Raw genomic sequence first — 23,995 nt, forward strand, 5'->3', positions numbered from 1 at the left:
TGCGTAAATGGTGGAGTCATTCCCAAACACAGAGAAAGGAGAAAATCAAGACTCTTTGGCTATGGTTTAAGTTTAAGACACCCATTAGCTATCCAACTGTTTCAACACATACCTGTTTTCTTGCCTGGGAATAGTGGCTACCTCAGAGAGGGATCAAAATTAGGTAAAATAATCAATGTAAGGTACTAATATTGCCTGGCCCATTATTGCCCAAATGGAAATTAGAGTTAGAGACAGAGTTATAGACAAAGACTTAGTCCCTGGGCATGCAGACGAGGCCTGGGTGAGAACACCTAGGAAGCGGGTGTAGATAGAGAAGGTAGCCAAAGGCAGCCTCCTAGACGACCCCAACATTCAGGAAAGTGAAGCAGAGGAGGAAAGCCAGCCATACAGAATACTAAAAATTAATGACCAATGACTTAAGAAAAGAGCAGGGGAACGTAGTGTTACAGAATCCAAGAAAACAGTATTTCAAAAAGGGAGTGGTCAGCCAATTCAACGCTGCCCAGAGGTTTAACAGGATGAGGACCAAGAACCATCTATTCAATCTGGCAAGACTGAGCTCTTTGAGGACTCTGATAGGAGCTATTCCAGTAGAACCAAGGGGAGAAAGCCCAGCTGCGGTGGCTGAGGTCAAGAAAGAGGTGAGGGAGTGGAGACAGGACACGAGAGAGATAGAGGGAGAGGGAGAGAGGGAGATGAGGGAGTGGAGACAGCAATGACACCTGGCACTTTCAGGTTTTGTTGTGAGAAGAAACCGAGAACTGGGTAGCTGCCAGAGGAGGACATGAGGTTAAGATACTTAGGTGCACTTTGGGGCTCTGTCAGTAGAGCATGGGACTCTGGATCTCGGGGTCGTTAAGTTCGAGCTCCATGCTGGGCATGGAGTTTACTTAAAATTAATTAATTAAAATATTTAAAAATTTTTTTTAAAAAGATAGTCAGTTGTATATGTTGGTAAGACCAATCCAGATGTGAGAGAAACACCATGGATGCATGAGAGAGGTGAGATAATTGCAGGAACAATCCTGAAAAGACAAGGGATGGAATCCAGAGTACAGAAAGTGAGTGGTACTTCTTTGATCGTAGAAGTGGCAGAGGAGGTGGTAGTACTTATGTTCCCTTTTAACAGGAAGGGAAAAACTATTAAACACCTTGAAAATATTTAAAATATCTTGATCCAGGGGCACTTGGGTGGCTCAGTGGGTTAAAGCCTCTGCCTTCGGCTCAGGTCGTGATCCCAGGGTCTTGGGATCGAGCCCCGCATTGGGCTCTCTGCTCAGCGGGGAGCCTGCTTCCTTCTCTCTCTCTCTGCCTGCTTCTCTGCCTACTTGTGATCTCTGTCAAATAAATAAATAAACAAAATCTTTAAAAAAAAAAATATATATATATATATCGATCCATATATTATACTTGGTTTAGCTCACTCAAGAATCAATCAGTAAATGAAAAACACCTACTGGAACTGCTCCCAAGGACAATTCTCTTAATATTAGTTGTGAGAGCTTCAACCTTCAAACAACCAATTTCCAAAGTATCTTGCAAAGTATTATAATTTTAGTACTTATGTTCATGCTGTATTTTAAGCAGAACTCAGGAAAAAGAAATTACATAGTAAGTTCCATGAGAGAAGGGACTTGTTCAATGCTAGTGCCCCAGCACCTGATCATCTCTCTGGTGCATAAAAGATGTTTTTTGAAAAATGAATTAGAGGGACCTCTTGGGAGGTTAAGCATCTGACTCTCCGTTTTGGCTCAGATCATGAGATCGACTCAGTGAGGAGTCTACTTCAGATTCTCCCTCTCCCTCCCTCCCTCCCTCACATGCGTGCTCTCTCTCTCTCTTTCCCTTTCTGTAAAATAAATAAATGAATAAAAAATTGAATTAGATTTTCCAATATCTCTCCATTTCTCACATGTACAGTGATCCATTTACGAATGCCGCTTAGGGGGAAGGTGAACATCCTTGCAAGTACTTTTTATCATTTGTAATAGAAGAAAATAGAGTGACGTCTCTAACTCATTTCCAAAAAGTAGAATATAACAACCATGCTGTTGATTCTATAAGAAGGGAGAAGGATAATATACTCAAGCATGGTCAAATACACAGACATTAAGAGACAAACTTCCTAAGCCAAGATGGTTTGGGAGCAACTGGTCAAGAAATGGATGCAGTTACTAACTAACATCATAGTCTTTGTCAACTGATTGTCAGGGCTATGGCCAAGGCCAAATTTTCTCTGGTTACTGCTGCATTAAAGAGAACAGTGGTTATTTGAATATATAAGAGCTAGAAAGAGAGTCAGTTTTAGGGACACCTGAATGGCTCAGATGGTTAAGCAGCTGCCTTCGGCTCAGGGTCATGGTCCCAAGGTCCTGGGATCAAGCCCTGTATTGGGCTCCCTGCTCAGCGGGGAACCTGCTTCTCCCTCTCTCCCTCTGCCTTTCCACGGCTCGTTCCCCACCCCTCAAGCTGTCTCAAATAAAATCTTGAAAAAAACAAAATAAAATAAACTATTTTAAATATATGATCTCTGCCTGATATTGAGAAATGTTAACACCAAAAAAGTCACCTAGGATTAAAGAGTACAAAGCCAATAATATACTCTTCTTCAATAATAATAGCTGGTAAAATTTTCACCCACACAAGAATGAAATTCAGTTTTCAAATATTTAATTCAATTCTACCTAGCAAATGCCACCTGAGAAACAGAAATATCCACTTTGTCATTAGAGAAAGAAGCAGTACCCTCCATCCTCATTCCATGTCAACAAGAGCAAGAAGCAAAGATACTCAAAATAGTTAAGCAAATGAGACAGGTGAACCCCCACCCATCCCACTTCAGAAAGAAGTAGTCATAAAGTAGCTCACTGGTGAAAGAAAAGAAAAGCAAAGAAAAGAAAGGAAAGGAAAAAGGAAAGGAAAAGAAAAGGAAAGGAAAGGAAAAAGAGAAAAATAACAGCAAATAAACACACACATTCAGACAGTAAGGTATACAGATTCTTGGCAATGTCCCAAATTATTTCACAGGATCTTAAAAAGCCAACCTAAAACAAATCAAGAGAGATTATTTCCAGACTCCTAGGTTTCAAGTCTGAAGCAGAAGAAATAAGCCTGATATACTGCAGAAATCAAGTTACTCCTCATTCACAGGGTTCATTTTTTGTTTAACAGCAAAGTACCACAACATGGCCAGATCCATCTAACAGGCTGGAAAAATTAAGCCAACAAACACCAACACTGTTTTCAGAGATGGTCCTTTTTATTACGAGAAGTGTGAGTTCCCCAGATGCCAACTTTAAGTAGTTAATTTCATTTGGAGTTCTATGCTCATTCGATTACAAGCTTCTACTACAAAATTTCAACTTTCTTCTTCTAGCCTGTTGGTCATATCTTGATACAAAAGGTAGGGTGCATCCTTCCTTCTGGGAGGACAGATGCGCAGCTGAATGACCAAGAGCAACTCCGTAACACGAGGTTTTCACAACTTCCTTCTTTCTGAAGGTAAATAGGGTTATCGTTCGGTAAAGTCGGTTTTCTGAAGGAGCAACATGAAGTTAGATGATGAACTTGAACATTTTCCTTGGCAAAACAAAGCTTCCAAGTCGGCCAACATCATTTTGACCTAGCATTTTTTAGGAATTAATGTTCAATGTAAGAGTTGGGAAGTTTGGGGTGCCTGGGTGGCTCAGTGGGTTAGAACTGTGCCTTCAGCTCAGGTCATGATCTTGGGGTCCTGGGATCAAGCCCCACATCGGGCTCTGCTCAGCGGGGAGCCTGCTTCCCCCTCTCTCTCTGCCTGCCTCTCTGCCTACTTGTGATCTCTGTCAAATTAATAAATAAAATCTTTTTAAAAAAAGAGAGAGAGTTGGGAAGTTTTGTGTTCTTAGTATCTTGAAAAACCAACTCACTCTCCTCTGACTCCCACATCATATTTGAATTTTGCCATCACATTCTGAGAAGACCACATTATGTGGCATTAACCTATTAAAAAAAAAAGTCCCTGGTATTTTTTTTATTACTCCAGCTCTAGTCTCTCAAGTAGAATATGGTATCATGACAATTATTCTTTGCCTTCATAATCACTTGCTTTCCAAAATTAAACCTGAATGACTAGCAATTAAAAGTTCCAGGAAAAGGGGTACCTGGGTGGCTCAGTCGGTTAAGTGTCCAACTCTTGATTTTGGTTAAGGTCATGATCTCAGGGTCCTGGGATCAAGCCCCGTATCAGACTCCCCAGGGATTCTCTCTCCCTGTCTCCCTCTGCCCCACCCTGACCACCCCCCATCGTGGCTTGTGCTTTCTATCTCTAAAATAAATACATAAATAAAATATATATATATTTTTAAGTTCCTGGAAAAGCATGAACCTCTTACATTTCCAATTCCTGGGTTTCTTAAGTGACACCCAATTTCCCAATTAAGGAATCCAAACTGCCCTTGGCTTTGCCACCACTTGCAGAATTCCTGCAAGAACCCAGCTACACCTGTGAACTCCAGTCATTTAATGAGATTGTCTGGTTAAGAGTGGACAGCCTATATGAAACTTAGAAAATTCATTATATGTATATAAACTTAAATAAATCTTGTAACACTTCACCTAAAAGAAGGAATTCACAAATAATTCCAGTACTAAAGTGTCAATAACCCAGTAGAGGTTTTGGAACTACAAGTTGGTAGGAAAAAGAGCTGGTGTTAATATCAGCTCTGCCAGACTCTTGGTAATCTGTATGAATAATCCCAATTCACGGTTTTCATTCTGACTGTACAGGAAATGCTTTCTGCAACCCAACATATCTAAAAAGGTTTCATTCTGAGTGATGCAAGCCCTCCACACAGCCTCAAAAGCCAAGGGTCAGAGGCCTTTGTAATCCTCATTCACATGAAGCAAGCTTGTATTAGATGGGAAAGGATTTACAAAGCACTTGTTGCAGTATGTCCACAGGCAGTGATAACCCTACCAAGGGATATTTTGCAGCACATCTCTTCAAACTACAACTGAAAATGGACATGAAGGCTACAAACACTTATTTGTTTCCTACAGTAAGACCACACCTACTGTTTTCCCTGGTTTCTCTTGATGTTAAGATTTCTCTCTCAGCTTCATTTACTACATTTTTATTCTCCTACAAAACTACTATAAGATCGTTTCATAAAGACATTTCTCTGGAGCTTACTACTGAAAGTTAATTACTGCCACAAATTGACAATTCAAGCCAAACACTTAAGGAGCCAGTAGGGCCCCAGGACCCCTGGGGGAATATTAAGAAGGACAAAACATGATCCACACCCTCTAGGATCTGAATGAAAATACACTTTTTGACTCCCAGAATGAGAGGGTAGCTCCCGAGAGGTCATTTTACACATATATAGGTTGGACAGTACTTTAAAAATTCACCTCCAGAGAAGATGATAACACTATTCTGGTAACCTTTTCAACCATCACGATGACAAACATGATTAGTAACGAGTTCTTTATGTAACTACCCTTTGCTTCAGTGTAGACCTATTTTCGCTTACTCTTGGACCCATGGGACTGGGAAACAGCTGGTTACCATTCCTAATAATGGACCCTTTCATGTCTTTGGAAGAGTTATTAAATTGCCTCTTTAACCTTTCATTCTCCCAACCTTTCCTCACAGGACTGACTTCCAATCATATAATCATCTTTTGAGTCACCTCAGAACCGCCTTCAATGCGTCCTCATCCCTTTTAAGTTGAGCAACCTAGAAATGGAAGCAACACTCAAGTAAGGGGATGGTCAGTGCTGGAGTTATCTACATAAAAGATGATGGTTTCCTGTCAGGACACCTCAACATCACTTGTAAAACCCCACTTGGTACTATTACAGAAACGTCCTTGTCCTCTGATGGCTCTTAGATGTTCCTCTGCAACACCTGAATTAGTTTACTTTTTTTTTTTTTTAAAGAGATGGGGGATACGGGATAGAGGAAGAGGGAGAGAGAAAATCCCAAGCAGGCCTCCATGCCCTCTGGGGAGCTGAGGGGGGACTTGTTCTCACAACCCCAAGATTATGTCCTGAGCCGAAATCAAGAGTCTGATGGATGCTTAAGCCACTGAGCCACCCAGGCACCCCACTTTACTATTTTTTTTTAAAAATCGGGGCACCTGGGTGGCTCAGTGGGTTAAGGCCTCTGCCTTCAGCTCGGGTCGTGATCTCAGAATCCTGGGATCGAGCCCCACATCGGGCTCTCTGCTCCGCAGGGAGCCTGCTTCCCCTCTCTCTCTGCCTGCCTCTCTGCCTACTTGTGATCTCTCTCTGTTCAAATAAATCAATAAGATCTTTAAAAAAAAAAATCACTCACAATTATCCTGCTCAGAAGTCTTATACAACATAATAGGTTCTGTAACGCTCTCCTTGCAAGATACTCCTAAAAGTTTAATGTGGATCAAATTTTCAATTCAACAGTCATTCAATGATCACCTTCTATGGAAAGTCACCACTATAAACTATATAAAACATAAACGTAACTTAGAAATGGAAACGATCCAAGTCTTAAAAAAAATCACAATCTAATGGGGGAAAGCACACACAATCAAAGGTATTTATACCAGGGGCGCCTGTGTAGCTCAGTCCATTAAGCGTCCGACTCTTAAGATTTGGCTCAGGTCATGATCTCAGGGTGGTGAGATCAAGCCTCATCCATGCTGGGGATGAAGCCTGTTTGGGATTCTCTCCCCCTCTGCCCCTTATCCCTTGCATGTGTGCTCTTTCCCTAAAAACTAAACTAAAAAAAAAAGTACTTATACTATAAGGTAACCCAGAGTAAATTCTTTAAAGGTAGGTATTAAGTACAGTCAGAAAACGGGAAAGGAGAAGTTGAGTTTCCACTAGCAGTGGCATCTGTAAAAGGCTTCTTGGAAGAGGTGGGATCTGGGGATCTGAGCTGAGCCATGAAAGCTATAGGCAGGGCAAGATGGGAAACACTTTAAGGCAAAGGAAGCATTAGCAAAGGCGTAAAGGCAGATACAAACAGCCTATGGAGAACACCTAAGAGACTAGCAGTCCAACATGGCCGAAGCATGTAAGTGAGAATGTGTGTTCAGGAGATAATGTTCAAACTGTAGTAATGTAGGCCAGATAGATTATGAAGGGCTGAGAATTTTAAATCTTATTTTATATTCAGTGAGGAGGCAAAGGGTTTTAGGAATAAAGTGACATAATCAGATCTATATTTAAAACCAATGGCAACACTGTATATAGTGAAAAGGAAGGCAGGGAGACCGGTTAGGAGATTATGGTAATAATCCATGCAAAGGTAATGGAAATTTCGAGTAGGATGGTAAAAACAGAAGAGCAGGGACAGATTAAACACTGCAACAGTATCACAGACAAGCCTCACAGACTGACTGGAGAGGGTGCAAAGAGAAAAGAGGTAAAGAGCGCAACAGAGAGAATGAATGAGCTTTCCGATGGATACGGGTTTAGGTTTGAATTCTAGCTCTGCCGCTTACTCGCCATGACTTCTGGAAAACTAGCTCGCCTGTGCCTCAGTTTCTTCATCTGTGAACGATGGGGGTATTTCAGCAAACCTTTTTTTTTAAGAGAGACAGAGCAGAACTGTATGTTTCCTCCTTAAAGTGTACTACCCTCTACTGGTTATTCTTAAACTTTAATCTGTTTTTGACTATTCTATTTGAGGTTCTTTTTTATTTCTCAAACTAAGTGCCAACCCCCAGGAACTGTAACCTAGCATTTCTTCTATAATTAAATTATTAATTGTGTTGATCTCTGTAGACCAACACTTAATTCTCCCCGCACTGACACTTGAGAGCAAATGTCAACTAGTTACCAAGTATAAATGAATGGAACTGAACCTGGGGGCCGAGGACCATGAAGCGCCTCAGAATCACTGTAAAGGATCCCCGAGTATTTACACTCATACGTAAAAAGGTAAGGAACACTAGTTATCGAGACCAGGAGTGGCAACCCCAACATAGCTGCCTTGGCCTGATAACTACGCAGCTCCTGGAGGCACTGAATTCCTCAGTGTCCTACCTGCCTATCTACTGTCTTGTTCTCTCTCCTCCCTTTTCTGCCTCACCTCTAATTATGTTCTCACTGGACACCAATGGTATTCCCTGTTGCCAAGATGCGTGCTGGACTTCAGTTTGGTTACACCAAGCTTACTAATGAACTTGACACCCAGACCCAAATCAAGAACATTTTAAAGTCAAGATTATAGCTCTCAAATAGATATGTATGTGTATACATATACATGTACACATCAGAGTAATAAAACCCAGTTATCTTGATGGAAAAAAAGAAGATTATAGCCCTCATGGCCTTTCAAACTTTGAGTCCTAATAATTACGGATTCTTATGTACCAGGCAAATTGCTAAGTACTTTGCATGCATAATTTCAATTAAGCCTCACAATAATTTCACAAAGCTTGATTACTGCTAATTTACAAATGAAGAAACTAAAGCATGGAGGGGTTAAGAAACTTTTCCAAGGTCATTCAGCTAATAAACAGGGGAGCCAAGATTTGAACCCAGGCGGTCTAAATCCAGAGCCCATGGTCTTAACAGCTCTTAATTACTGTGCTATACTATCTCACACTATTACAGATTAGATAATGAGATTCTCCCTATCCTTTATAAAGGTATTTATATATGCACAAATAAAAAATCCTAGCCGGAGAGATTACAAAAGGATTTCCTCATTAGCTAAGCTTAAAGAGATGTTATCCACATGGTTTTACTGCTTATAATTAAAGGCAATAATCTAGGAACAATGTTGTATGTTCGCATTTGATCTAAAAATTAGTCAATACTCATGGATGGACAGAAGATGAATACAGACATGTGTAAATATTTGTTCCTCTGGGTGTAGATATTTATTGTAGAGATATTTGTGATCAACTTCTCAGTTTTCAGAACTGAGAGTATAAAGGAAAGCTTTCTGAAAAAAGTGCTCTCCAACAACACTCCTCACAAGTACTGTTACTCTCCTAATTCAAGGCAGAAAGCCACAGTTACTTTGATGCAGTAAAAGGAGAAAGAAACAATGATGCTTCAACAAAGCACAGATCCTAAGTGTTGGATCTGGCTAAAACAGTTCCGTCAGAAAGGTTCATGGCTCTGGCTGCTGAAAGACATCAGAACATCTACACCCAAGCATTCCAACCAAACACAACAACAAGAATGTAAGAAAAGAAATAAAATATATGAAAGAAACTCCAGCTCTAGAGACAAATGCCAGTGGAAGAGATCCGCCCCACTGGTGGGACTCAAGGCACTGCTACAGTGATAATTAAAGGTAAGTTTTCTGGGGAAATCCCTTTAGTCTATTTGTCAAATAGAAAAACAACTACTCATTTCAAAGGAAGGGGAATTTTCATAGCTGGTGCAGAAAACTGTCAACTAACTCTTACATTTGTATCTCTAGTCCTTTAAAACTAAAACTCATTAAAGATGTCCAACTTCTAAAAAGCGAAGCCAAGTTTGGCCCCTAAGAAGCTTCGTACTAATACTACAAGGGGGCTTATATCATCCCAAACAACTACAAATCACACGACAAAATTTGTCTTTCAAATGCCTTAGTCTTTAAAAAGCAAATGTCTGGCAGTGGTTACCGCCTCATGGGTTGGCTTCCCCTGGTGTGTAACCTGACAAGGTACAAAGCTCATTGAAATATTTAACAGTGCTGGTATGGATTTCTTTGGATAGGTCAAGAAAAGCAGCTCATCCTTTTTAAAAACATAAAGAACCATTTTATGGGATGTCGTTCCCTCAGCTCAAGTGTCTGTGCATTTCCTTGGGGCCTTCTCAGAGATCTTATTGAGGGGGAAAATGAAAAGGCCAACAAAAGGACCCCTTTTCTCTCCCTATTCCCAACATAATCCATCTCGGCCACAGGGCCAGTAACATCCACACTGTCATAAATGCCAGCAATTAGAGAATTAGGCCATAAAACCACCCACTCAGGTATAAGAGTGCGGGCCTCCAGCTTTATTTAATGCATGCCATAAAGATCCTGTACTTCCTTCTTTCAGGCCTTCTTCAACCAATGAAATGACAACAACAACAAAAAAGTAGCCCTTTGTCTGCCTGCCTCATACTGATGTGAGCAATGAAACCATCTGGACCCAGGTGAAGGATTTAAGATTCCTTTTTCCTAATAAGACTGCATTTCCTCTAGCATGCCATGTTTAGATCCATTAAAGAACAGGCTGCATTTTGGGCACTCGTATACTAGAAACTAAAGTGAAATGACATTTTCCAATTATTTTGCCTTCTTCTGAAACTACTCTAGAAGCCTAGCCAGCTTCGCAAGAAAAGCTGGAACCTACAAGAGTATTTCTTTCTTTCTTTTTTTAAAAGATTTTATTTATTTATTTGAGAGAGAGACAGTGAGAAAGAGCATAAGAGGGGAGAAAGTCAGAGGGAGAAGCAGACTCTCCAAGGAGCAGGGAGCCCGATGTGGGACTCGATCCCAGGACTCTAGGATCATGACCTGAGTTGAAGGCAGTCGCTTAACCAACTGAGCCACCCAGGCACCCTACAAGAGTATTTCTAATTAACTCAGTAATTTCTAGAACCTCCCTAAGTCTTCTCTAATGTAAAAAGTTCATTCAAATCTCAAAGTTAATGTTCATTTAGTCTGTGTCTTAAAATTTGATACAATTCAGGAGCAATCAATAATTTCGTTTGATTATCTTCACAATCTACCGGTCCACAAAAATCATGAGTCTGTGATTTACTCCATGATAAAGCTTTAAACCAATCTAGGCAAGACCCAAACAAGTACTTTTTTTTTTTAAAGATTTTTTCTTTATTTATCTGACAGAGATCACAAGTAGGCAGAGAGGCAGGCAGAGAGAGAGGAGGAAGCAGGCTCCCTGCAGCGCAGAGAGCCCGATGTGGGGCTCGATCCCAGGACCCTGGGATCACGACCTGAGCCGAAGGCAGAGGCTTAACCCACTGAGCCACCCAGGTGCCCCCAAACAAGTACTTTTTAACCTCGAGCTCTTTCCTACCAGTGCCCACAGGGTTAAAAATCTGATTAAAAAGTACAGGTAGGTTATGTCAGACTCATTAGTAATTTAACCTTCCTTATTTCCCGCAAATAATATATGCAGACAACAGAGGTTCCCATCCCAGTAATCGTGGAATAAATTCCTCCCAAAGTAGTGACAGTCACATAGCTTCCCCCTCTCTCAAAGGTTTACGCCACTGGGCTCTCCACCTTGGCAGAGGAAGAATGGAAAGACAAGATATTCACAAAAGGCCCTACCGAAGGCCTTCAAGTTAAGTGCTAGAAGGAAACTGAAGTCCTGTGCCAACACTAGTGGAATGTGGGCAGGCACAAAGAGATCTTAATTAGGAGACCTACAATTAAAACAGTGAGTCTCCAGAAGAGAGAGGCACTGCAGAGTATTATGCCTCAGAGCAAGCAAAGCACCCTCGCCACCCCCTCTCGCTGCAGGGCAAGCCTATGGAGTCGGCATCCACACACATGCTCTACGCAAGGACAGCTTCAAGGTGAGCACAGATACCGAAATGGAGTCAACATGGGAGTATTTTCTCATCTTAATCAGAAGGCAAATCACTATTTTGTGAATGATGATCTCCTACAGGAGCCCTGTGCCTTAAGATAATCAAATGGAAGGAAGAGATGGGAACATGTCACATGGTTCTCAGCAAGAATGAAGAAAAGTTCTAAAGACTACATTTCTGATGCTCAGGGTAAACCAAAGTCCTACATTTCAGAGCCTATTAACAGCTGCTTCCTGCAACACACATACTGTCACTTCGGATTCATAAATTCATTAATGCACAGAATTTTCTTTTCATTTAAAAGCTCATACACCTAAAGGCATACACCACCTAGACTGAAAAATAACTTCCCTTTAGCAGTTAGGAATCTACGACATGGAAAAATGAAACAAACTTAGTTAAATAGCAGGGCTTCTCAACATAAGATAATGATTTATATTTAAAATCTGATCTTCACTTTTCTTATAAATGAAATTAGTCAACTCCAGAAAAGAACTTTTTCCATACTCTTCAGTCCTTATACTTTGTCCATGCAATGAAAACTTTCCCACTAAGTTGAAATTTCTCTTCCCAACAATTACACCAATTAAATGGGCAAATGTACAAACTAAGATTAAAAATGACCAAATAGAGGGCGCCAGGGTGGCTCAGTTGTTGGGTGTCTGCCTTCGGCTGGGGTCATGATCCCAATCCTGGGATTGGGCCCCATGTCGGGCTCCCTGCTCCACGGGGAGCCTGCTTCTCCCTCTCCCACTCCCCATTTGTATTCCTACTCTCGCTGTGTCTATCTCTGTCAAATAAATAAATAAAATCTTAAAAAAGAAAAAAAATGACCCAATAGGCTCATGGACTCTGACAGTTTAAATGAACTCAGAAAATAAATAAATAAATAAACTCAGAATAAGAAGTTCTGACCTGAACAAAAAAATTACATAATAGAAAAGAATCAGAATCCTGGAGCAGAAAAGATTCAAGAGCTAATATTTAGCCCAACCTTTTCATTTTACAGATCAGATATTCAAGGTTAAAAGTGAATTGTCCAAGGTCCCGCAACCGGTCAGAGAGAGATGAGTGCAAGGAGAGCCCTTGTCCTCTGACTTCCACTCTGAGGCTTCTATGCCCCTTGTGTTCTCTGCTTCATTTTCCCTCTGTCAAGCTGAGGATTAGCTGTGAAGTCCATGAAGGAACAACTCCCCCTCTTGGTACATATGCCCAGCGAACATTCAAAACAAAACAAAACAGAACAAAACAAAAACAAAAAAATCACAGATACTCTTCAACTGCCTTCTGCCTATAGGAACAACATCTTTTCTAGGCCCAAACAAGAGTGTACCTTAGCCTACCTCACCTAAACTGCCATTTCAAATTAAAACAAATAGAGACCAATGCTGTCATTCAGTTTCGATTTTTATCTAACTAAAATGTGCCACATTATGATCAGGCTGGAAATTCTGCTTTGAACATTTTATGAGGTGGTAAGGAAGGTAAGTGGATTATGAAATTAATAAGGACTAACTGCTGATACATAAACCACTTGTGGAGTTTATATTAAAAACAGCTCAAATTCTAGTCAACAGAGAGGAAGCTGTGCCATGTTTATGTAGATGGCAAAGGATGGTGGCATTAACAGTACCTGAGACAATCCTCAGAAAGTACACAATATGGAAGGGAAGAGGAAGATGAAGAAGCAGACCTCTGTGATTTCCTACTGTGCTTAGTAAAATCAAACTTCAATTCTACTTCCTGACTGTCAGAGAAAAAGCCCCAATAGAGGAGACCAGCAACACCTACATATTTTTTAAAATAATCCTATTCTGACAGAATTTGGTCATGAAGAACTCTTACACGTAGCTGTTACCCAGAGATATTCAGTCCAAGGGAGGTTGGGGACTGGTGGCAGTGAAGGACAAGTCTCCCATGGCTAAAGGAGTTTATAACAGGTAAGTGATCTGTAAGTTCTATCACCTTTTAACCACCTGAACTTACTAGTCCTGTAAGTATTAACTTACATTTTGTTATAAACAAATACAGTCCTTATTCACTTAAAGCAAACCAGAATTTAAAGAGGCTAGACTCATTTTAAGGTCACAAAACTATTTCTTCATGAATCCAGACAAGACCTGATACAGATCTGTGAGTGAATTCTGAGAAATAATCTTTAGAATTCTGTAAGTATGTCAGCCCAAGGGAACCCTGAACTTCCCTTTTGGAACCTTATCATTGATTTGTGAGACTGTAACAAAATGCTTCATTTCTACACTGAAAACTACCAGGTCAGAGGAGCTAATCACTACTAAGTGATTTAGTCCTAAACCATACTACAGGTTAGCATTAATCGATGCATACCATCAGCCCGTACGTACTACACTCCTCCAACTACCACATAAAAAGCTCACCAATGGAACAACAGCTCATTCAAACCCAGTCAGAAAAAATACTGAAGTTGAATGTAAGGAGTCAACCGCTCTTCTCAGAGTAAAGTATGTTCAGGCAAAAAGTTTTAAAGAAAAAAAACAGCAACGTACTAATATAATCTTATTTGAATTAACTACAGTTCCTTAACAGGCTTGACACACTACAAACCACTGCTCAGCAAAATAATGCCAGTGGATAAGGAAGTGTTAGCACCTGATTAAAACTTTAAAGGTGATTTGTCAAAGACCAACAGATAAAATATTCTGGTGCCCAGACATTAGGTCCCTGAATCCAGGTGGCTCTCTTTCTAACCAGTCTCTTGAAAAGCTACGATTGCAAGCTGTCAGCATAAAACTTTGCTTTTGAATATGTGATAACAGCATTTGGAATGTGAACACTTCGTCCTTCAATACAAAATACATAAGCATGCTAAACAAGAAGAAAATACTTCTCAGGATCCCCTTAAAATAGACTAGCTTCTCCTAATACAGACTTTCTTATTATACTCAAATATACATGGGACTAAAATTCTACATATAACCAGGCAAGTCTCAATTTCGAAAATAAGCAGGTAAATGAAATGTCAGTAAGCCTTTTTTTTTTTTTTTTTTTTTTTTTTGCTGCTGTATCTTTTAAAAAAGCAAAATCAACTCACATTTAAGCACCAACTCCATGCAAGTAACCTGAACGGTTCAGTCTTTTTGTCATGTATGAGGCCTTTGGTTCTCCAACTACATGGGATCTGTGTTGTTAGCTTAAAAAATACAGAATTGGCCTTTCAAAAAAAAATAATAATCTACAGCAACCAATAAATAGTCTCAATCAACCCTGCTGACCGCAGCTGCCTTCTGAAGGCTGGGAAAAGGAGGTGGAGAGAGAGCAGAGAGAGGCAGGGAAGAGGGACGCTGCAGTTAGCTAGCTACATAGCAAGGAACACGCCCCCATCATGTCCTCCTTGCTCTGTCAGAAGGCGGGTTGTTGTCAGTCTCCTGATCAGGCTGCCTTAGAAACGATTTAAAAAAGGAGGCAGGAAGACTAACAACTAAAAAATGCCAGCTCCTTGAAAGGAGGGGCCAGGGTCTCTGGGACCTCCTCCCTCCCCTTCTTCCCAGGATCTTTCCGTATATCTAGAGGGGTGTAGGGCACAATGGGGGACAAGGGGTTTGCCCGGGACCAACGGCAGAGCACGCAGGAAACGGCTGGTTGTTATCTTTCCCTTTCTGTTTCAATCAAGAGCACTCCAGAGCAGCAACCCCCTACCCGCCCCCCCCTCCGCTTCAGCCCCTAGCAGCTGCTCTTCCTCCTCCTAGCATCCCCCATCTCCTTCTCCCCCCTCCCCTACAATTCAAACTCCCCCTTCTGCATCCAATGGAAAACAAATGCGCAACGCCACTGGCTGAACCTGAACTCAACTTCCCTTCCCAGGGCAACTTTCCTTTTTGCTGAAGGGGCCTGAATAAGGCTCATCAAGGCATCCCCATCCCCGCCCCGGTACTAAGCGGGGAAGGAGCAAAGTTCTTGACCCCTTCATCCACCTCGGGTCCCCCTATAAGAATCAGAGAGATAACCCTAACTCCTCTTTCTAAGGCATAACTTTGCTTCATATCCCCCCTTTTTCTCCCGACCAAAAGCAACCACCACCACCAGCATAATAAAGTAAAACTGTCCCTTATCTACTCTCCTCACCCCAACCCTGCTTCCCCCACCCCTTCCAAGCCCCAGGATTGGCCTAGGAAAAGGTGGATCAATAGTGAAATGACGGAGAAGAGGAGAAGGGCGGGAGGGAGCTAAGGCTGGAGACTGCGTGCTCTCAGGCGCAGTGGGTGGGGTAGGAGAGCAGCTGCTTCCCCTGGGAGGATGCTGCCCAAGTCCCCCCACAAACACCTCCCCTCGCAGGGGCCCCCTTCCCCAGAGCTGGAGGGAAAGCCTGCCTCCTCTCCAGGGGGAATGGTGGAAAGCTGCTCCTCTCTGAGCCTAAGGGACAGTGGACTATTTTCCTCTCAAAGATGCCACTAATCCTTCATTCTAAAGGAGGGAACGGGTGAAGCAAAGGTAGAGTAATTCCCTGCCACCAGCAGGCTAGAAATTGTAGCTCTGTAAAATGGGGGAAACAGACTGCTGTACGAGGAGATCACCGTTATCTCCAGAGGGAAAGGAGGGGAAGGGAGGCAAGGTGGAGAGGAAAGTAGATTTTTCCTGGCGGGGTAGGGGAGGAGGAGGGAGGATCTAGCTGCGTGGGGTGGTGGGGGGGTGGAGGATGGAGGGTGGAGGTGAAGGAAGGGGGAGTGGCTGGTAGTGCAGGGACCTGGCCCGGGGATGGGGCGAGGGTTCATCAGGTTTTCGGAAGCAAGGTGCTGGAAGGGACATCGGTCCCCAAGGGGTAGGAGAAGAACGTGGCCCTGGATGAGGCCATCACCCAAGAGATGCCCAAGAGGAAAACTGCCCCAAGAGTAAAACATCTGCCCAGAGAGGGAGGCGGGGATGTGGCGGGATCAGGTCTCTAGGAGGGAGGGAGGGAGGAATCTTGCTCGGATGAGGTAATCTGTGAAAGGGAGGAGGGGTTCAGTCCCGGGATGGGAAACCCCGGCGAGGGGTCTGTGCCAAGGGATTTGGGGAAGGGTCAGGGGAAAGAAGGGGCGGGGGGGGGCAAACGCCCTTAGCCAAATGGGTCCAAACCCTGGGGTGGGGGCGCCTGGGGGTCTGCACCCATGTACGGGGGTCCCAAGATGGGAGGGCCGTTTGCCCCGGGTCAGGGACCCCAGGAGGGTCCCGGAATTGGGATGCTCCTCATTCCCGGATGGGGGAGGGGAGGGGGCTCCGCAGAGGGTCGAGACCCCGGACCTGGGGGTTCCTCGCCCCCTTACCTCTCCGCTGCCGCCTCCCCCGCCGCTCTCCCCAAACACAGCCCGGAACCGGCGCAGGTTGGTGCCGATGGCGGCCGAGACCTGCAGCGCCGCGTCGAAGCCCGGGCCCACCCGGAGCAGGGCCGGCCCAGAGGAGGCTGAGGACGATGACGAAGACGAAGACGAGGCGGACGACGAAGAGGCTGCTGAGGCGGCGGCCGCTCCCCCTGGAACCCCAGCCCCGCTGCTTCCCGCCGCCGCCGCCGCCGCGGCCGCCACAGCCGGGGGGGAGGGGGGCGCCCCGGGGCCGCCGCTGCCGACCGGGGGCCCGGGGGGAAGCAGCAGGGCCGGGACGCGTTGCCGCGGGGCGCCCCCCAGGCCCCGGCGCCCCCCGCCGCCGCCGCCCCCGGTGGTCCCGGGTCGGGCGGGGAAGCGCCACCGACAGCTGTGCGCCATGTTCGCCCCGTGAAGTGAAGCAGCGAGAGGGAGAGGCGACAACACAGGGGGGCGGGGAGGCGGAGGGGGGGGGCCGAGGGCCCCGGAACCTGCCTGAGAAGAAGGCGCCGCCCGGCGGCCTGCGCCCGGCCGGCAGCTATGCAGAGCGCCGGGCCGCGGCCGCCCGCCCGGCAATCTGTATAGCGGGCCCGGGCCTACGCTCGCGACGCCGGGCCGCAGCTCCGCCAGGCCGAGGCCCGGGCCGCCGCCGCCCGCCCGCCCGCCCGCCCCGCAACCTGGATAAGTGCATGCCCCGCCCTCCGGGAGCGGCATTGCTGGGGAAAAGGAGGGGGGAAGGAAGCCCAGGAGCCCGACGCGGAGCGCGGGTTCCGGGGAAAGGGGGAGGGGGCGAGGACTACGGGGAGGATGGAGGCGGAGGGAGCCCGGCCGCCTGCAGCCTCGAGAGCCGAGAGGCAGATTACACACGTTCCCGGGATGCGCTGGGAATCGAACCGCCCGGGAGAGCCGCTTCCAGTATAGCGCGGCTGCCGGGTCGGGGACGAGTGAGCCTTCTCTGCCGCGAGGCACGGATACAAGATGGGTTAGCCCTCATTTAACGCTTCTGGAATAAAAGGGCCCTTATTGTGCCATATGCAAAACGGAAGCGTTGCCCAGTTTACTATATGCAAAATAGAAAGGCCCTCAATGAACGCGCTTTCAAAATTAAAAAAAAAAGAGAGCCCCTCCCATTTTTATGCTGGAGCTCTCTCCAAAATACACACACCAAGTGGCAAGTCTCCCGCCACCTCCTCGCCCCACTATGCACTCGGGGCTGCAGCCCCGAGGAACCTCTGGCTCTCGTGCCCTTCTGCAGAGAGTTGGGTCCTGTTTCTCCAGCCCGGGCATTGGGGCCACGGCGTGCTCCGCTAACGAGGCGGTGTTACAACGAAGCTGAAGCTGGATGGCTAACGGGGCCTGGAGGGAAGAGGCGGGCAAAAGCGCCCCCGCCCCTTCTTCCTCAGTTCTCTGCCTGCCGCTGCATGCAAAGCAGACCCTAATGTATGCATGCAGAGGGAGGGGGGCTAGCGAGCACGTTTCTGATTAAGAGAGGGGGAGGAGAAGAGCGTTGGGCGTTATGATACACGGGGTGGAAGGGGCCCGCCGGCGGCGAGCTCTAGCGCGGGGTTAGTAGGCTGAGGGGGAAGGGGGAAGGGGGAAGGAAGGAGGGGGGTGAGGGCGGGGGATGAATATCCACCCGGTTTACTTTATTGCGGGAAAGAGGGGAGGGCGCCTAGAGCTAGGCGTTAGAAGCCTACGAGGCTGGGAAAGCAGCGAGGGGAGGGAGGGGTTTGTACCGGGAGAACTTGTGTTGGCTGTGGCTGGGGGATCGATACGCAGCCTGCAGGCCCCGGGGCAGCCTCCATCCCCCCAGCCGAGGTGGAGTTCGCTGGAAGGTCACGCAGCCTTCCTGGACTCCCGCATGGGTACAGAGCACACTGCTTGTAATATTACAGCCTGGGGCGGCGAATTTGGGAAGGAGGGGGAGGGTCGTGGTGAGCAGGTTGCTCCGGCCCTCTGGAGGGTGCACTGCACGCCTCCAGAGAAGGTCCACGGCCTCCTGGTGCTGAAAACCTACGTCCTTCCGCGGGCGAAATGTTAGTGCACAGCGAAAGGTGGGGTGGGGGCTAGAGGGGAGCAGAGAAAGGGAGGAGACGCAGGCAAGCTCCAACTCCCCCAACTCGTCCGGGATCGATCGTCGTTCCAACCGCGCAGGATGGAGCCCAGATGGTTTGCAAAGCGCACACTCACAGCACACACACAGAACTAGATTCCGTTGTTACATCGCGTGGTTTACTGGGTGCAAAAGGGGTGGGAGTAGCGGGAGAGTCTCTTGAGCGGCAGCCCCAGGACTCTGCTGAGGATATAGACACCCCATTGTGGACGGTTTCTCCATTGCAATATATTTGGCGGTAGGCGCTGGGGGTTTTGCTTCAATGTAGCTGCTCTGATCAGTTACAGATTGGGGACCACGTGGATTCCCTCATGCATCCTGATTTGTTCACTCTCTCACTCTTTCTCGCTTATTTTTCTTTTGTATTTGCCGCCCCCCCCTTCTTTAATATGCATAACGGTCTGCAGAGGTAATAGGCACGGGACTGAGTGACAGGCTTTACATAACTGTGTCAATCGGATTTCTCTCAGTCCTCCCTCCCTGAGAAAACATAAACTGGCTAGGTTCTGAGTACCCTTACTTCAAGCTCACTTCATTTGGCACAGGTGGGAGGTCTTCAGGTCGGGGAGGCTGGCGCAGGGGGTGGGGGGGGGTTGCGCAGGAAGGAAGAATGTCAGTGAACAATGTATGAAGTCCCCCAGACTCAAGCCCCTAGGTAGGAAAACTCCCTGAAAAATCTAGTTTGTCTCTTTGCCTCCAGACTAGTCCAGAAAGAGCCAGAGCAAATCAGAATTTGGTTTATTGTCGGAGCTTTTAAAGCAGAAATGATAATAACTTATATTTGTTGGGTGCTTTCTGTCACCTCAGTGTTTTTATATGCATTCAATTCTCGCCAGCCCTCTGAGAGAAGTCTGATTTTACAAATGAGGAAACTGAGATGGGGCGCCTGGGTGGCTCAGTGGGTTAAGCCGCTGCCTTCGGCTCAGGTCATGATCCCAGGGTGCTGGGATTGAACCCCACATTGGGCTCTCTGCTCAGCAGGAAACCTGCTTCCCTCTCTCTCTGCCTGCCTCTCCATCTACTTGTGATTTCTCTCTGTCAAATAAATAAATAAAATCTTTTTTAAAAATGGGGAAACTGAGGCCTGGGATAATGTCCAAGGTCACACAGCTAGTAAGTAGCACCACTCAAATTTATGGGGACCTGACACGGATATCCAGTAGCCATACTGCTGATCCCCAAAGACATACTATGCAACCTTACACCCATTAGGATGGTTACTATAAAACAAACAAACAAAAAAAAATGAGAAAACGAGTGCTGGTGAGGATATAAAGAAATTGGATCCCTTGTTGGTGGCAATGTAAAATGGTACCGCTGCTGTGGAAAATAGTAACAAAACATTATGATGGTTCCTCAAAAAATTAAAAATAGAATTACCATGTGATCCAGCAATTCCATTTCTGGATATATACCCAGAAGGACTCAAAGCAGCATCTCAATGATTTATAGACCCTTGTTCTTTGCAGCATTCTTCACAATAGCTAAAACACAGAAACAACTCATGTGTCCATCAACAGACGACTACGTTACCAGAATGTGGTATATTCATTTACTGGAATATTAGTCAGCCTTAAAAAAGAAGGGGAAAAATAGGAAGGAAATTCTGCACTACGCTACAATACAGATGAATCGTAGGCACGGCATAGTGAGTAAAATCAGCCAGTCACAAAACGACAAACACTGTATGATTCTGCTTGTGTGAGTTACTTAGAGTAATCAAAATCATAGAGACAGAAAATATGTGGTTGCCAGGGGCTAGAGTTTGGGGAAGGGGGAGTTATTGTTTAGTGGGTATAAAGTTTCAGATTTACAAGATGAAAAGAGTTATGGAGGGCAGCTGGGTGGCTCAGTGGGTTAAACCTCTGCCTTCAGCTCAGGTCATAATCTCGGGGTCCTGGGATCAAGCCTCACATCAGGCTCTCTGCTCAGCAGGGAGCCTGCTTCCTCCTCTCTGCCTGCCTCTCTGCCTACTTGTGATCTCTCTTTCTGTGTCAAATAAATAAATAAAATCTTTTGAGGGGAAAAAAAAGAGAAAAGAGTTATAGAGATGGTTGGTGGTGATGACCATACAATGTAAATGTCTTAAAAATGCATGTGGTTGGGGCCCCTGGGTGGCTCAGTGGGTTAAAGCCTCTGCCTTAAGCTCAGGTCATGGTCACAGGGTACTGAGATTGAGCCCTACATTGGGCTGTCTGCTCAGTGGGGAGCCTGCTTCCTCCCTCTCTCTGCCTGCCTCTCTGCCTACTTGTGATCTCTGTCTGTCAAATAAATAAATAAAATCTTTTTTAAAATGCACATGGTTTATTTTTAAATTTCAATTCAGTTTCTTTATCTTGAATACCTAATATATCTGTATGGTTAAAAGTTTATTTTTTAACTGTTTTTAAAGATTTTAAAGATTTGTTCGCTCTTGTTCTGAACTCCCCTTCTCTAGTCATATCACACTTTTTCCTTTTTTTTTTTAAGATTTTATTTATTTATTTGACAGAGATCACAAGTAGGCAGAGAGGCAGGCAGAGAGAGAGGAGGAAGCAGGCTCCCGGCTGAGCAGAGAGCCCGATGAGGGGCTCGATGCGGGGCTCGATGTGGGGCTCGATGTGGGGCTCAATCCCAGGATCCTGGGATCATGACTTGAGCTGAAGGCAGAGGCTTAACCCACTGAGCCCACCCAGGCGCCCCATATCACACCTTTTCTTAGGGACAACTAATGTTAGCAGTGTCTCAAATAGTCTTCCAGGGATAGTTTGTGCCTAGAAAAGCGAGTCCGTATAGAAGTTGTCTCATCAATGAGAGAGTAGTGACCACGCTTCCTAGATCTTGCTTGGAAATCTGTATCTTGGAAATAATTCCTATTACTGGATGGCATGTCCTCATTCTTAGGACCGCATGTAGTAGATGTTTATTCGCATAGTTTATTTAACTTGTTCTCCGGAGGTGGTCACTTAAGTTGTTTCCAAACTTCTGAGATTTCAAACAATTTTGCAGGGCATTACTTTGACCATTTTGCTAATGTGTAAATATCTCTGTAGTATAAATTTCTAGAAGTGGAATCACTGAGTCAAAAGATATGTACACTTCAGAGCGCCTGTGTGACAAAGTCGGTGAAGCATCTGACACTTGACTTTCGCTCAAATCATGATCTCAATATCGTGAGATTGAGCCTGACATTAGGCTCTGCACTCAGTGCAGCGTCTGCTTGAAATTTTCTCTCTCCCACTCCTTCTGTTCCTCCCTTCCGCTCATGGCTCTTTCTCTCCCTCTCTTTCCAAAAATAAATAAATAATTTTTTTTAAAGGTACCATATGTTTGTAATTTAATGGATGTTGCCAAGTTATCCCCCATAAAGATTACACTAATTCATAACTCCCACCAGTAATGTTTGAGTGCCTCTTTCCCTCCACTCTTCCAGAAAGGATTTTTAACTTCTTGATCTTCACTAACCTAATGGAAATGGAGATATTTGACATTTTTTCCAAGTGACAAAAGGGAAAATTTAAGATGGGACCCCAGGGGCGCCTGGGTGGCTCAGTGGGCTAGGCCGCTGCCTTCAGCTCAGGTTATGATCTCCGGGTCATGGGATCGAGTTCCACATCGGGCTCTCTGCTCAGCGGGGAGCCTGCTTCCCTTCTTCTCTCTGCCTGCCTCTCTGCCTACTTGTGATCTCTCTCTGTCAAATAAATAAATAAAATCTTTAAAAAAAAAAAAAGATAGGGACCCCAAATTGTGCCCCTTTTTGCAAGCTTATGAATTACTTCTGGTTTGAATGGACCTCTAGTTGTTCACTCCCTTTTCCCCTCTCCAGAAAGACTCTTCATGGGAAGCCAGTATGGTGGTGGAACTAATGTGGGCTCAGAGTCACAAATCTGGGCTTGAATTGCAAGTTCTGTAATTGTAGCTATGTGATCTTGAACCAGGTGCATAGGCTTATTACACCTGTTTCCTAATTTGCAAAAATAAAGATACTAATAGCAACATCAGAGAGTATTATGAAGACTGAATGACATAATCTAAGTAAAGTGTCTTCTCTCTCATTCAGGTAGACACATTTTACCCTCAGGGATTTTCTTAGGCATTGATGAAGATGCCCTCTCTCAGACCAGCCATGTCCTTTCTCCAAACAGGCTGCCAAAGGAAAACATTGTATTAGTAGTCCTTAAAGTCCTTAAAGTCATCGAACTAAAAAAGAATAGTGCCTGAGTCATTTAGGCTTGCCCATTGGATGCCTTGATCATCATTGAGCAGAAGACAGTTCAGAATCTTAATAATTTTTTAAAAGATTTTATTTATCTATTTTGAGAGAGACAAAACAGAGGATGGGGAGGTAAGAAGCAGAGGGAGAGAAGCAGACTCCCCACTGAGCACAGAGGAATGGTGGGGAGGGGGTGCTCAATCCCACAACCCTGAGATCAGGACCTGGGCCGAAATCAACAGCCAGGCGCTCATCCAACTGAGCCATCCAGATGCCCAGACAGTTCAGAATTTTTAGATGCTACTGTCTTCTGGAGAAGGAAGGGCCAATCCTTATTACCCTTCTACACAGGCACCGTTTTTTTTTTTTTTTTAAGATTTTATTTATTTATTTGAGAGAGAGAGATCAGAAGCAGGCAGAGAGAGAGAGAAGGAAGCAGGCTCCCGACTGAGCAGAGAGCCCAATGCGGGGCTCGATCCCAGGACCCTGCGATCATGACCTGAGCCGAAGGCAGTGGCTTAACCCACTGAGCCACCCAGGTTCCCCCAGGCACCATTTTATTATAAATGAAGCGATGGTTACATTTTGCTACTGCCCTGAATCCATGAGTTTCCATTTCTGAGCTCCAAAAAATTAGGTATAACAACACCTATGGCCAAAAGGTCTTTAAATACTGACCTCGGGGTCACCTGGGTGACTCAGTTGGTTAAGCGACAGACTTTGGCTCAGTTCATGATCCCAGGGTCCTGGGATGGAGTCCCCCATTGGGCTCCCTGTTGAGCTTCTCCCTCTTCCTCTGCCTCTCCTCCCCCCTTGTGTTCTCTCTCTCTCTTTCAAATAAATAAATAAAATCTT

The 23,995-nt window shown here is 45.1% G+C and overlaps 1 protein-coding gene across 5 annotated transcripts in view; it reads right to left on the reverse strand.

The window, feature by feature from the left end:
- Positions 1-17,397, reverse strand: part of KMT2A (lysine methyltransferase 2A) — a 77,622-nt gene extending 60,225 nt beyond the window's left edge. For 3 of the 5 annotated variants that reach the window (XM_059416244.1, XM_059416238.1, XM_059416232.1), the window contains exon 1: positions 16,803-17,397. In XM_059416244.1, the coding sequence (XP_059272227.1) occupies positions 16,803-17,237 (435 nt within the window). In that variant the 5' untranslated portion in view covers positions 17,238-17,397. Of the gene's footprint in view, positions 1-14,593; positions 14,693-16,802 lie in introns of all 5 variants that reach the window. The other 2 variants (XM_059416225.1, XM_059416215.1) reach the window with 1 other exon arrangement.
- Between the last annotated feature and the right edge of the window lie 6,598 nt (positions 17,398-23,995).

This window comes from Mustela nigripes, chromosome 1 (assembly GCF_022355385.1).
Source record: "Mustela nigripes isolate SB6536 chromosome 1, MUSNIG.SB6536, whole genome shotgun sequence".
In the NCBI taxonomy this organism is placed as follows: domain Eukaryota; kingdom Metazoa; phylum Chordata; class Mammalia; order Carnivora; family Mustelidae; genus Mustela; species Mustela nigripes.